Raw genomic sequence first — 14,132 nt, forward strand, 5'->3', positions numbered from 1 at the left:
GTACAGCAACCAGTCGTCATTATGCAGCAGCCACAACTAAAATAGGAGAATAGACAATCAACTGGCCGCTTTCTGGTACCTACTACATGCAACTTACCTAGTCCTCAATGTTTCCAGTAGATTAAGAGCGGCCTTAATGGCAAGATGCGTCAGTCACTTAAAGTACACGCAAGTAACATGTACGGGTACGACTTAGGGGTAGCTGCTACACAGCTACGCCGTCATTCACTCACCTATGAAAGCAGCATCACCTTGCGTACTTGTATCCAGCTTGATTCCAACAAACGCCAAGTCTAGGGCGGCTTTTGTTTAAGCCCAGTAAGTGTGTCATAAATTAATGCTTAGCATAGATCAATATGATATATCCATATTACTTAATCTTTTCTCCTCATGCTTCCTCAATCCTGCGAATTTCCCATCGATTTGACCGGAAGCTTCTATTGAATCTTTCAATATCATCAGAAGTCGCCTTCTTGTGCAATTACGGCAGTGGGAAATCCCCACTACCCCTGAACTTATCGCGCGATGATCAACGGCCTAGCGACCATGTTATGAGTCTGCCGTCTTCATCATCGAAGCCCGCTCCGCAGTACTTTGCTTATCCGTACTATGCGTCGCTTTTGCTAAATTGCAATGTGGATGGATATTGAGGAAGCTGCTAAAACCTGGGACTTCCCCTGCTCTGCGTCCACCTAGGTGCATCCCCGATAGAGTTTAGCCCAAGCGATGCAGTCGGTTCGTCGATAAGACAATCGAAGAGATGATGGGCAACTCAGAGACCGATGGGCTGGGGTGTGGGAACGACAATGGGTGTAGCCGACCCAACCCCGAGGTTCGACTCCCAGGAGGGAGGCTTCATCTGCGACAGGGCGAAGGCCCTCAACCAGGCCCCGAGCAATTCGCAAATGCCTTTGCTAATATGTTTCGTTCGCGGAACTTTCGTTACCCAAAGGTCCCAAAGAAATGGTGGTTATAATTGATAAGTGCAACAGCTTGTTCTCTATTTCAAGCATGAGCACCCTAATTAGAAGGAATAGCTGTGCTGGTCAGTTGTGCACTTCGTCCATTTATAGCCCCTGAACTATCCTCTCATATGTATTTGAGTTATTTCTATGTGCTAGCACTTAGAGATATCCTGTATCTGAGTCCATCCCCCATGCGATGTTTATCTCATCGAAGCTATGAATCATTGACTAGACCATTATCACACTATCTTTTCAATAATACAATGCAACCTCGCGATAGCTGAAATGTAAAGCTCATTACCGTTAAAGGCATTGATAATACCAAAGACCAATTCAATACAGGATGGAAGAGGACTATGATCATCAACTTGCTATAATAAGAATAAGGTAGAAGCTGAAATTAGGAGGACAAGCCTGTATTGTTGGTCAGCGGCTTCTTTACAGACCGAAGCTCCGAGATTACTCATTTGCTAGCCTTGATGAACTATGTGTGTGGATATCATAACGTCGTTATTGTGCTATTATAAACGCAGCACCATATAGTGCACTCTAGTCTATTCGCCCGAGGCCATCCCTTCCAGCGCCTTCACCGCCAACACAGCCGTGACCGCCGCTATACTACCCAGCACCACCATCTGAGCGCCCTCCCAAAGACTTGCCCTCACACGCCTCCACTGAGCTGTCTTCCGAGGACGACGACAGTGCCGCTGCGCGCCGTCCTGGAGCAGGTAGTGCTTGGTGAAGCCGAAGACGAACAAGGCGAGGATGCAGACGCCGAAACTCCACCGCAGTCCGTCTACGACCTGGTGGACGAAGAAATAGGGGGAAGAGCGGCAGCAGCCCGCCGAGGAGATACCCGATCGACACCGAAAGCCCGACTAGGACTGGCGACGCTGCGCGCGTTCCGAACCCCGACGAAGAGTCGTCATCGTCATTCTGAGTCCGTATCCGCAGCGCATCTACGAGATCGGGTTGGCGGCGCAGGTGCGCCTCGACCACAGCGCGCAAGTCTCCTCTTAGACGCAGGGGCGCGAGGTAATCCTCGAGCACATCGTCAGCACTGGTGCGGCTCAGCGCGGCCTCCTTCTCCGCATCATCCCCTTCGTCGTCGTCTACGTCGGATGACTGCTGCTGCTCGCCCTTGGCCGCCAGGTAGCCGCCGATGCCCATGCTGATGCTGCCGGCGCAGATCTCGGCCATGCCGGCGTAGATGACGGTCTGGGTCTTGCCGAGCGAGGAGAGGCCGGCCGTCAGGGCGAAGGGGACGGTCAGGCCGTCGGCGAAGCCTAGGGTGAAGTCGGCCAGGAACCGGGAGAGGGTGGGCAGGCGAAGGAGACGGCGGCTGGTTTTGGTCCGCTCGGGGATGGGGCTGGGGTCGGGGTCCGCGAGGGTTATGTCGCTTCTTGAAAAGGACATATTAGACGTTCTGGAGGATGTTGGTGAGGGCATATTGTCCATACAGTGGCCCTCGACCTCTTTGGCCGGCGAGGGCCTCGTATCATGATTGACCTCCATGGTAGGAGGTATGATTGAGTGGCCTACGGCTCTGCTATCCCATATGTAGTACTAGCTTGGACGCAGCGATTGAAGCTCTCGTTCTGAGCAGTAGAATGACTCCCAATACCCTTGGGGTAAGAAGTCTGGAGACGATACGAGAGTCGCCGAAGTCGTAGCTTCGAAGCAGACGGGAGCTCGCGGGCCTTTCACCTCGACTTGGCGTGGGATGGATCTTGGCAGCTCATTGGATAGCCAGGGTCCTGGACTCATGCGACTTGGTACTCGAAGAAAGAAGAAAAAGATAGGCTCATCTGGATACGACAGCGGGAGCAGACTGGATGAAATGCCATGTCAAAAGAAACCCGGTGCAGCGGATGGGAGGCAAGGGTACTGGGTGGCGGCACACGACCGCATCATCCAACGTCAGCACCAATATTGTCCAGGAACCAATGACAGTCCTGGCAATAAGCAGGTGCGCCGAAAGGGACCCCCTGTCTGCCTGCCTGTACGCCCGAAAAGCTTCTTGCTTTAGCGCATTGGCCGGGCGCTGGAGGCAATCTTACCACTACTGCGCGGCTCAACCTTCTCGCCCTCTACCAGTAGGCAGAATATTCCAGGCCTACAAATAGCAGTGACAGGGAGTGCCTTGGGGGCGTTGCCGACCCCACTGTGGGTTTCTCTCCACAGTGGACTGGCTGCCCACTCTTTGTAGATCAGCCCAATGCTTGGCTTTCTTGACGACACGTGCTGGGGAAGACGCTACAGACCTTCCTTTCTCGTCAATGGCAATTCACTCGAGGACATCGGAAGCTTGCCTTTTGTTGTTGACCGACCATTAGATATCCCACGCTTTGCCTCTTACTATTGACCGAACAGCATCCGACTCAACTCGGTGTCCCGCTGCGCACTCGGAGCTGACCGTGGTCGCACTAGCACCGCCCATGATTACGACGCTGCGCCTGGCTTCGCTTACTCTCTCGCAATCCTTCGTTGGTCCTGCCCATTGCAGTAGGTGTATGCACGATGCAGCCTGCTGCCATTGCCCCGCACGGATGTTCGGCCACGGCACGGCTGCGGGCGAACAGGCGGGCGTGTCAACCAACCTGTTGAGAGTTCGAGATGCGAGGTCTCAGCCATGCAGCGTGACCATCCACACCAAGAACGGCAGATGCTTTTCTACACCCAGGAGCTGGAAAGATTCGCAGGACTCGTCCCTTATTGACTGGAGTTTGATTGCGAGATTTCCTGGTGATGCTACAATAGCGAATCAATTGCTTGGCTGACTGGCAGAGAAGCGTCTCTGCGGCACATGCACACCGGTGGAAGTGTGTGTGGTGGTGGGGTCACATTCCACCCCCCTAGGCAGCTAGCAGCTGGGTCATCCTAGGTGCTAGGCTTGTTCCCACACCAAGCCAAGGATGCAAGCCATAGGATCGCTTTCCTGGACGGGTAAGAAAGCTTCGCTCGGAGAACAGGAAACGAAAATGTCTCGATTACTACGATACCACACCAATCCCGGGACCAACCTTACTGGTCTGGTGGGCCGGGTGAAATTGGCCAAAAGCCAAGCGACAAGTCGTCCACCGACCCATCATCCGTCTACACGTCCCAACCTGCCGGGACTAGAAATAAAACTAGACCTGTCCCCCACGCCATCGGGGTCCTGTCGCTGTTGTCTCATTGCGCCTGACAGTCAAGTCAAGTCAGCTCAGTCTCTCGCTTCCCCGTAAAGCCGTCAAGATGCGTTCCGCCGTCCTGTCTCTCCCCCTTCTCGCCGTCGGCGCCGTCGCGCAGGCCGAGAACCTGTACACGGCCACCGCCACCAGTGCCGTCTACGCCGCCCAGGCCACAGCAAAGACGCTGAGCAACACCAGCAATGTCAAGGGCAAAGCCTTCGACCGTTTCGTCGTCGTCTGGCTGGAGAACACTGATTACGACATGGCCCACGGTGATGGTTAGTGAAGCTTTCGTCTTTGGTCAATTGCTTTGACCCGATCGCGAACGTTGTGCTGACATGTCTGGACAGAGAACCTCAATTGGCTCGCCAAGCAGGGCATCACTCTCTCGGGTTATCACGCCGTCACTCATCCCTCGGAGCCTAACTACGTCGCCGCCATTGGTGGCGACTACTTTGGGATGCAGAACGACGACTTCAATCAGATCGCCAAGAACGTTTCCACCGTCATCGATTTGCTCGAGGACAAGGGCATCTCGTGGGCCGAGTACCAGGAGGTTAGTCTAACCCCATTCTCGCCCACCTCACACAAGTCTCGCACCTCGCCAGTTTGCCTAGTCGCATTTTAATAAAATGGTTCATGTCGCATGATGGATCAGCCAAGGCATTGGTTACATGACAATCGCTGACACTCTTCTCTTCCAGGACATGCCTTTCAGCGGTTTCTCTGGTAAGGCGTGGGTTAACCAGAAGAATGGCAAGAACGACTACGTTCGCAAGCACAACCCTGCCGTCATCCACAACTCGGCCGCCAGCCAGATTGACCGTCTGGCTTCCATGAAGAACCTCACCATGTTCTACGAGGACCTCAAGAACGATGCACTCCCCCAGTGGATGTTCATCACCCCCAACATGACCAGCGACGCCCACGACAGCGACATCCAGACCGCCGGCACCTGGACCCGCAGCTTCCTGGAGCCCCTCCTGAACGACAAGAAGTTCATGAAGAACACCCTGGTCCTCGTCACCTTCGACGAGAACGAGACCTACTCCATCCAGAACCGCATCCTCGGCATCCTGCTGGGCGACGCCGTGCCCAAGGAGCTCGCGGGCACGACCGACAGCAACTTCTACAACCACTACAGCGAGATCGCGACGGTCGAGGCCAACTGGGACCTGCACACGCTGGGCCGCTTCGACGTGGGCGCCAACGTGTTCCAGCTGGTGGCGGACAAGACGGGCGACCAGATCCGCACGTGGTCGGGCGAGCTGTCGCAGCGCTACTTCAACTTCTCGTACGCCGGCGTCTTCAACTCCCACGGCGGCAACCGCCGCTACCCGGCCCCCAACCTGAGCAGCTGCGGCGGCAAGACACACAACCGCACCGTCCTGCCCGCCATCAAGGAGCTGTGGAAGGGCAGCACGGCGCCCGTCTACTACACGCCTAAGCTGGAGATTCCGGACGGATTGAACCCTCCTTCGGGCTTCGCGCCGGTTGTTTGAGTGGACAGGAAAGGGGGCCTTGCTGTACATATCAGACTATATAATGCATTTGCCGTAGTAGGTGACGCTTAATTTATAAAACTTTATGCCACCGGTTTGTCACATGCAGAGGGGTAATGGGTCCAGGCATCGTATCCTGCATCCTCGTTCAAGCCGGGGAAGACGTGAGACGCCCATTGCCACCATCTAGGGTCCTGTGAGGGCAATCCCAGGTAGGTTCGGTGCGCTAATGTAGCCGGGCCTGCCTCTCTTCCTGGAGGAGTCTTCGGAAAGGAGAGGTGGAGTGAATGCTACCGGTGGAGCTCGTTAGGGACGGCCCCGAAGACCTGAAACTTGGCTATCATATGGCAATATCGAGAAGGTGACGATCGGAAAGGCCTTACTGCCTCGTGGTGTTCCTGTCATATAGGCAGTAAGGGGGTACTTGTCCCGCGAACCCTGTCCTACGTTACAAGCAATTCCTTGTGTGTGATATTGCTTTACTGGGGGCTGCCATACATAAGCTGGACCAGTGTACGGTGTATCCATCCCGGTTGGATCACGCACGCGAATTTCAGGAGGATTGATACGAGCGATCGGGCCTACCACTAGAAATGGTAATGTCATTCTCCTGTTTTGGGATTTGTGCCATGGCCTTGTCATATCGTACTTGTAATGACGTATGTCCAATCTCGGCCACGAATTTGCCTCGTGGTATCGAGAAGAGTTCGAGATACGTTTCACATTTCACACCACCCAGTGATGGCGGTAACTTTGGGCCCCGGGAACTGGGCCATTGGGTGCTGACGAAGAAAGTAGAATGAGAGGCTGGCCGCGTAGGGCAAGGCGGAGACCGGGACCATCGTATTACTGGTAACCATGGGACCGAGGCGCTTAGCGAGGGTAGGGCTCACCTCAGTGTTGTCACACCCTGTGTGTGTATGACAGATTGCACGCCAAGACGTCATCTTGGTGAACACGGACCGCCCGCGTGGCCCATTCACACTAATACCTACCCAAGTACAGGCTCACACATGTGACTCGAGACTCGGCCTACGGAGATATGGCTCGGCCTTGTTGGGTGCGTTACTCAGCCTGCCGGTGTAATCGAGCGCTACAATCACTACGTGGTGCAGACACAGATGCAAAACGCCATAACCAAACAAACAAACAGCCGGTGTATTGATACGATATGCATGGTCCTACATTCAGCTTTTGCTGACTAGACTAATGGTGGCGTTGAATATCAAAATGTAAGCAAAGAACCGCGCGGGGGATCAAGCGTTGGGTGGCGTGAATATGAAGTCAGAAGTCGTACAGTTGTCTAGGCTCTCTATATAGTCTCAGTGTGTCCAAACTGAGGCTCCTGTGCATTGGCACCGCACCTTCAGCTCATTGCCGTATCCCAGCTTCTCGTGCAAGAATCGAATAAAGTATGAGCGACGATACAATCCAACCAATGGTCCAACCAACCGCAAGAAACGCAGAGGTTCGGACGACCCAGGATGCGCGCGAACACCTGGTGGCCCAAGCAAGAGGGTCTCGCGTCAAGATCCCCGACCTCCAGAGCCTCATGGCCCACTGGCCGCAAGGTGTCCACCCGGAAAAAGGTCGACTTGGCCAGGATGTGGAGGATATACTGCAGAGGTAAGTTGAAAACACTTTTACTTGATCTATTCCCCCATATTTCTACAGGAGAACGTCTGACGATGCAATGTGAAGTACATTCCCGGACCCCAAGGATGAGGCTAGACTCTCTAGGCTGAAGGCATCCAATTTTGCCTTGTTTGGTGCATCCTGGTGGCCTTACAGCTCGTACGAGGCTTTGAAGACCGCGATACTCCTCTCTATCTGGGTGGGTTTCATCGCCACCCTCCAAACACTGGTGAAGAATACGAGTGTGAGCTAATACCGGAGCCTCAGATGTTCATATGGGACGACGGTAAGCATATATCCCGCTTCGATAAATCCTAATCGTGTTTCTGGTGTCATGAACTAATATTAGGACCTCATCAAAATTAGAAACCGATTCGGAGCAATACTCACCGCTTATACACAGTTTCTCAAATGCATCGGCCTTCCGGGAGGAAACGGTCGCTTACATACAAGAGTCACTCTCGGAGGAAGAACCACGAGACGGCTCAACGGCTAGCAGCAACCCATTCATCACCCGCTTCGGACCCGTTGGCCGAAGTATAGTCAACTGGGGCGACCAAGGCCAGTGTCTTCCCTCGCCGTATGGTATCAATCTGAGTAATACACTAACATCAGGGCGGAGGCAGATCAAACTGACAGGTTTCTTAAAGAACTCGTCTTCTTCGTCGAGATGACTGAAGAGGAGCATAAATCGCAGACCACGTCATGCCTGCCCACTGTCGAGGAGTACATGAGACGGCGAATGGGCTCCAGCGCAGTCAGGGTTCTCCTGGGGATGCAAGAGCAAGTCCGCAATTGGTCTTTGTGTGCAACGTAGTCAACTGACGTCTTGACTCAGATACATGGTGGGCGCTACCATACCGAAAGAGGCATATCACTACGAGGCGATGGAGGTTCTGTGGCATGAGACGAATGTGAACATATCTGTGTAAGCCTACCCGATGAGCGCTTGGGACTCCCATTAAGCTTGTCTTTGGACTGACCGGCTTCGACGCCACCTGCAGAACGAACGACATCTTGTCCATGAAGAAAGAGATTGTAGGTTAACTCTTATTCTACCTTGGCAAAAGTCCGATGTCGACTAAGACGCAAAACGACAGGCTCAGTCCCAGGTCGACAGCTTGGTACCCTTGCTGTTCCTCAGATTGGGGTCACTGCAAGCGGCGGTCGACCACGGCGGGGAGATGGTGAAAACGTCCATTCGTCGAATTGAAGAGGCCGAGAAGGACATCCTGGCCAAGTACCCGGAGGAGTCCAAGTCACGCCAGGCCCTCAAGGGCTACATAGATGGGTGCAAATACGCATGCACAGCGAACCTGAACTGGGGGCAAGTATAACCAACCTCGAACCTCTACAGTAGGTATCGCGCTAATACTACAGCAGCTTGGTCTCCGGGAGGTATATGCTCGATGCGAGTACTTGGCCAATGGTCACTCTGTGATTCCGCTCACTATGGTTGGAAAGGTTATTGTAGCAAGGTGTCATTAGGGGTTTCCTTTATTGCATGAAACGTCATAGATACGGCCTGCTCGTGCTATCTACCTGGAAATATATCGTTCCGCTTAGCAATCGTCTCCTTCTTGACAACTATTCCTGATCCGATGCCGGCCTCGACGTCCGGATAAATGTTCTCAAGCCCCAAGCGCTCTCTGCCCTCACCAACCCTTTCGTAGCCCCGTTTTGGCACGTCTCCTCCTGGCCCATCGCTACCCCCGATAATCCGCACAGCGAAGTGGTACCCATACCTTGGCGTGGACCGATCCCTGCTTGATACGGTGATAGTAATGTATATTGGATCAGGCTGCGGTGTCAAAACCCGCGGAGGCATCAGCGTTAGAAAAGCCGAGACGTGATCCTGGTTATAACGAAGTTCCTCTGTGCTTTCGGTGGTGTGACTACTTGGGAGGTCAGAATGTGGTACTTAGGACGGTTAAATATGGCTTTATTTCGACGGCAAGACGGAAGAGGCCGGCGTGGTGGCAAAAGTGGCTACGTAACGGTGGATGTGACCGGGCGACAGAAAGGGAAATCAGCATAATAGAAGGTAGCGGCGAGGTAGGACTAATGTTCAATACTGATGGCGGCTGCCTTTCAAATGGTGGCGGCAGAAGAGGCACACCGTGACAATCTGCCCCAGGTTTTAGGTAAGGGTCCCAATGCAATGGAATGAACGGTCACGTATCTCTTGCAGTTCAAAAGCGGTATATGCAATCAGCAACACCATCTCAACGATAAATACTACGCCCCTTGCGCCAAGGATAGTACATCCCTGCATCCGAATTCCTCCGCAGCGGAACCAAAAACTGCATCCAGTCCTAATAAAGAACAGCAACTAGACTATTCCGTTGTTTGTCGTTTTTAATTCAGTCCATGACACCCTTTTGAACCCCAGCTCATATCCAGCACCCCAAGGACTTGTGCAGTATATTCCATTCCACCATCCCTCAAATACTCAACAACATTGAGTACTTGGAAGGATGGGACCACATCGTGGTTGGCGGTGTCCTGGCCGGCTGCGTCATTGCAAGCTGCCTGATGGAATACCAACCGTCAGCCCGCATTCTGGTCATCGAGGCCGGCCCAGACGTCAGCAAGAACGACGAGATCCTCCACTTCCAGTCCCACAACTTCCTCGGCGGCCAGTACGACTAGTCCTACAAGACCCTGCCGCAGAAGCACTGCGACGGCAGGGAAGGCTCTAGGCGGGGGTTCTATCATCAACGGATGTAAGTACCCTCGGATGAAGGTTTTACGTTTCTCGGTTCGCTGATAGGCCAAATCATAATAGGCGGATGTATGCGGGGCTCCCGCGCAGACTACCACAGCTGGGCCGACCAGGTCGGCGACCAGCGTTGGAGCTACGATGACCATTTACCATACTTCAAGAAGACGTAGAGATGGTACGACAACGAGAACGAAGACCAGCATGGCCACGAGGGAAAGTTTTACATCGAGTCGCCCACTTCGACGAACCGTCTGTACCCGCTAGCTCAGATGGCGCAGCAGGCCTGGGGCGATATGGGCTCCAAGCCCCTGCCTGGCAACGACACGAACGCCGGCGTCAACCTGGATGTTGGCGAGCTAAACGAGAACCGACACAACGGCGAGCGCCAAATCGCCCCGTTTACGTACCTTCTAGATGGCGTTACTGTTCTGACCGACTCCGTGGTCGGTTCGGTCATATTGAGTGACAGGCCTGATGTCAAAGTCACCGGGGTTCGTCTGGTTGATGGGACCGAATACCACGGCAAGCAGGTCATCCTTTCCGCAGGGGCGTATCGGACCCCGCAGGTCCTGATGCTCTTGGGGCTGGGCCCCAAAGAGACGTTGGATACGCATGGGTTAAAGACCGTCGTCGACTCACCCGAGATGGGCAGGAACTTCACCGACCACGTTATGGTGCGCATGAACTGGAAGCTGAAAGATCCCGCCAAGGGCTATGCCATCGGTTCTCCCAACCCCCTCTTTGCGCAACCCCAATTTTCCAAGGGAATGCCCATCAGCCACATCAAACCCTTCGGGGAGCCCAGGGAAGAGCTCGAAGCCGTCATTGCCAAGGATGCAGGCTGCAATGCTGGCCTCGACCACTACCTACTGAAGAAGGAGTTCGCCATGATGGAGGCCATGGTCATGTACCTGGCCATACCACCGCTGAACATCGATGGAAACATATCAGCAACTTCCTCATGGCGACGAAGCCCACGTCCCGGGGCACAATGACCATCGCGTCCAAGGACCCGGCCGACCACCCCCTTTTGGACCCCAACTACCTCGCCACCGGGGTGGACACGTATGTATGGAGACACTCTCTCCGCAAGATGGCTACACTGATGGCGGGCGACATCACGGTTCTGGGCCGCGAAGTCGTCGCAGAAGAAGCTGCGTTGCCTGGGTTCGACCCGTTGGGGCCCTATGCAAGCGACGAGGAGCTGGACCGTAGAGTCCAAATACAGGGAGTGTAAGTTCAAAGACCACTACTGCTGTCTGGGGTTTCAATAACTAAAGCTAACATTGGTGCCCAGATCTACCTATCACGGAGCCGGAAGCTGTTCGATGGGATCAGTGGTAGATATCGACCTGATGTTCAAGGGGATCAATAACTTGCGAATTGCCGATGCATCTGTCATTTCCATTGCGATTGGTGCCCACATCCAGGCAGCTGTCTATGCACTTGCGGAACAGACGGCAGCTATTATCGCCAAGGATACACCCCCGCATGCGCCCTACACATAGCAGACCCATCCCCCCTTTCTGCCGGGCGATGATCGGGAAGGCAGCTTTACTTTGAACACTTTGAATATGGACAATTTCACACGATTCCATCCACGAACACTCTCCAGATGAGACGTACCCTATGCTGATGACCATGCACCATCCAATCCATTTATCTGGTCTGAACAGTTTCTTTGTACTGCAGAATGACGTAAATCAGTCGTCTGCAACTGAATTAAAGATATTGGTGAAAGGAAGGGTTGTTACACAGCAGTCTGAGCCCCACCACCAGTGGTAATACTAGGTTCTTCATGCAGTTGTCATGTCGTGTAATACAAAAGCAGACGGTCATGAATTCACACTCTGACCATGTGCCATTCAATGTATGCAGTCATTTGTTGTGAGCATCGCGTCAGCCCGCAATACAACCTGGTCCATTAATGCCGTAGTAGATGATGTAATGCAATTTTGACCACACTCCTCTTTCCGGAGAGACCAGGTTACATGATGATTAGATTCCTTCGTCAACGTTTTGACCGGCTCCAACTTGAGCCAAGAAACCTTCAACTTCAAGTCGTAGTCTGGTTGGTGAGTTTCTTATAACGAACCTGGGACTAGGAAAAGATGCAAGGGACTCCTTGACGTATGGACTATGCAATACATGAGATGAGTTAAGCTGAGCCACAATTTCGAAGTAAGATTGCATCAAATGCAAATGCAAGGCTGTCGAATCCAAAGATCAAGCTTTGTCTGAAAGAAATAGATAACAGTTAGGCCGGGTGCCTCATTCTTCAATAATATTTACCTAGATGAAGTTTGGATTTCAAGCAACCGCTCTCTATTACTGGAAGTTTATCTATGAATGACGCTCAGCTAGCCTCAATGGAAAGTCAAGATATGCAGAAGCAGCTACCCTTGTGAAAGATGCAAATGCCCCTTTTACCATGGGCTATATGGCTAGCTATGTATACTGCACTAGCAGCGATAGATGGAGGAAACGCCCAGATGACCCCACACTATTAAGAAAAGAGAATGCACCACACCTCGATACTGCTCTCTTTCTTCCCTGGTAGTGTTCTGTGTAACAATATGCCACGGTGTCCTAAGAGACAACGGCTATATATAAAACTCCGGAGTCGCCACCTGTTTGGAATAGAATCATGAGATCAGCACACATCATCTTCTCCAACGCAGACACCTCTCGAGTTGACTGCTTAACTCGCAATCTTTTTATCCGACAAACCACAAGCATTGAACACCGCTATGGAGAGCCCTGCCAAAGCGGCCATTCAGCTGCAAAACGATATATCGGCAGCCGTGCAAGCTCTTCAGTTTCCTGCTGGGCTAGCTGCCAACAGGAACGATTTGATCAAGGGCATCATGCAGAAAGTCGACGCGAAGGTTTTTCACACGCACAATCAGTCTCGCATTGTAGAAGTCCACGCCAACTTCAACGCTACGACAGCTAACGGGGGACAAGTTTTCGAACTGAAGATTATCTGGGGTAACATTGCAATTTTCTTCCTCATTATGCCCATTTTTGAAACTAAGTAGTAGTGCTTCCCTGCTGACCACGGAAAATCTTCTAGATGCTGATAACCCAATTGTGGGCTCGCCCCAGACGGCACACTACGGCTGGGAAATTTATATCAATAGCCAGTTAACTGCTGGGCCGGGGCATGTCTACTTTAATCCCAACACTATACTGCCGCACTACAGAATCCCTGGGAGAAAGAAAGTGGAGGACCACAGTCTTGCTATAGGTAATCCGGGATTAACGATAGGTGCGGGTATAATAGAGTGGAAGACTAAATATTACAAGTTGGAGTAAGGGTAAGAACAGATACACGGGTGGTCCGAGTAACAGATTTCTATTAGTTCTATGGGAGATTCAATTTATCGATTGTGTATTCTCTATCTTGGTTGTATTCTCCTAATGCCTAATATCGGAAATGAATTATATTAAGGAAGAAGGGTTTAGATTTTAATTCAATGCTATACTACTTGTTATACGCTCATCTACATTTTAGTACTTGCATAAACTTAGCCACCAGACCCTAGCCACACTTAATTATGGCGTTTCATAGTGGGATAAGCTTGAATATACTTACGATTCGGCAGGTGCTGACGGATCTTCGTCGTAAATTAAAATAGAAAATGGTTTGGTAGCCTCAACGTTGGCGTGCGACCTTGAGCAGTATGAATACATGTTTTCGAAAAAGGCATTCGAGCATTGGGGGCACAATAACTATAGGGATAATCTCGTCCCGCTCTCACTGCCCTCCTCCTCCCTTTTTGTTCAATCGAACCATTATAAGATCGGTCCCCTCGCTTAACGTTGCTAGCCCTGATGTACCAATCCACCCAGTAGAGCCCGACCTATCCTTCTGCCGCCATCAGGCACCACTGGCTTTACCCGAAGGCCGTAGGAGTGCCACATCGATTGGGTAACTCAGCGCTATTGTGTTCTGAGTGCAAGTATTGAGAAATGCAAGGTAGACGCATCGGATAGGCGAGACGACCCGAGATTGGTCAAAAACCCATACAAGTCTCGCAAGTGGGTATGGAAACGATGAGGGAAGGACCCAATATGTGAACACAGCAGACCATGATGTCGCTTTTTTCTTTATAAATTAGAACTACAG

The 14,132-nt window shown here is 52.3% G+C and overlaps 5 protein-coding genes across 5 annotated transcripts; 4 read left to right on the forward strand and 1 right to left on the reverse strand.

Annotated features, from left to right (window-relative positions):
• Positions 1-1,519: 1,519 nt before the first annotated feature.
• On the reverse strand, positions 1,520-2,480 carry PG998_000117 (uncharacterized protein; the record flags this gene model as incomplete). Its single annotated transcript, XM_066866935.1, has 2 exons — positions 1,520-1,768; positions 1,833-2,480. 2 exons carry the CDS (start codon positions 2,478-2,480, stop codon positions 1,520-1,522), a joined length of 897 nt encoding a protein of 298 aa, XP_066735350.1.
• A 1,722-nt stretch (positions 2,481-4,202) lies between these two features.
• PG998_000118 (acid phosphatase) lies at positions 4,203-5,640 on the forward strand (the record flags this gene model as incomplete). Its single annotated transcript, XM_066866936.1, has 3 exons — positions 4,203-4,416; positions 4,489-4,694; positions 4,843-5,640. The coding sequence occupies 3 exons, from the start codon at positions 4,203-4,205 to the stop codon at positions 5,638-5,640; spliced, it is 1,218 nt and encodes a 405-aa protein (XP_066735351.1).
• Positions 5,641-7,054: 1,414 nt separating this feature from the next.
• On the forward strand, positions 7,055-8,612 carry PG998_000119 (Terpene synthase; the record flags this gene model as incomplete). Its single annotated transcript, XM_066866937.1, has 8 exons — positions 7,055-7,266; positions 7,342-7,474; positions 7,543-7,561; positions 7,642-7,840; positions 7,891-8,001; positions 8,114-8,203; positions 8,280-8,313; positions 8,376-8,612. The coding sequence occupies 8 exons, from the start codon at positions 7,055-7,057 to the stop codon at positions 8,610-8,612; spliced, it is 1,035 nt and encodes a 344-aa protein (XP_066735352.1).
• A 758-nt stretch (positions 8,613-9,370) lies between these two features.
• On the forward strand, positions 9,371-11,508 carry PG998_000120 (uncharacterized protein; the record flags this gene model as incomplete). The annotated part of the gene is made up of 6 exons (XM_066866938.1): positions 9,371-9,419; positions 9,668-9,917; positions 10,101-10,113; positions 10,171-10,907; positions 10,952-11,233; positions 11,298-11,508. The coding sequence occupies 6 exons, from the start codon at positions 9,371-9,373 to the stop codon at positions 11,506-11,508; spliced, it is 1,542 nt and encodes a 513-aa protein (XP_066735353.1).
• A 1,242-nt stretch (positions 11,509-12,750) lies between these two features.
• On the forward strand, positions 12,751-13,041 carry PG998_000121 (uncharacterized protein; the record flags this gene model as incomplete). Its single annotated transcript, XM_066866939.1, has 1 exon — positions 12,751-13,041. One exon carries the CDS (start codon positions 12,751-12,753, stop codon positions 13,039-13,041), a length of 291 nt encoding a protein of 96 aa, XP_066735354.1.
• Positions 13,042-14,132: the final 1,091 nt, after the last annotated feature.

This window comes from Apiospora kogelbergensis (genome assembly GCF_038363985.1).
Source record: "Apiospora kogelbergensis strain CBS 113332 chromosome Unknown utg000001l_segment0_segment0, whole genome shotgun sequence".
NCBI lineage: Eukaryota > Fungi > Ascomycota > Sordariomycetes > Amphisphaeriales > Apiosporaceae > Apiospora > Apiospora kogelbergensis.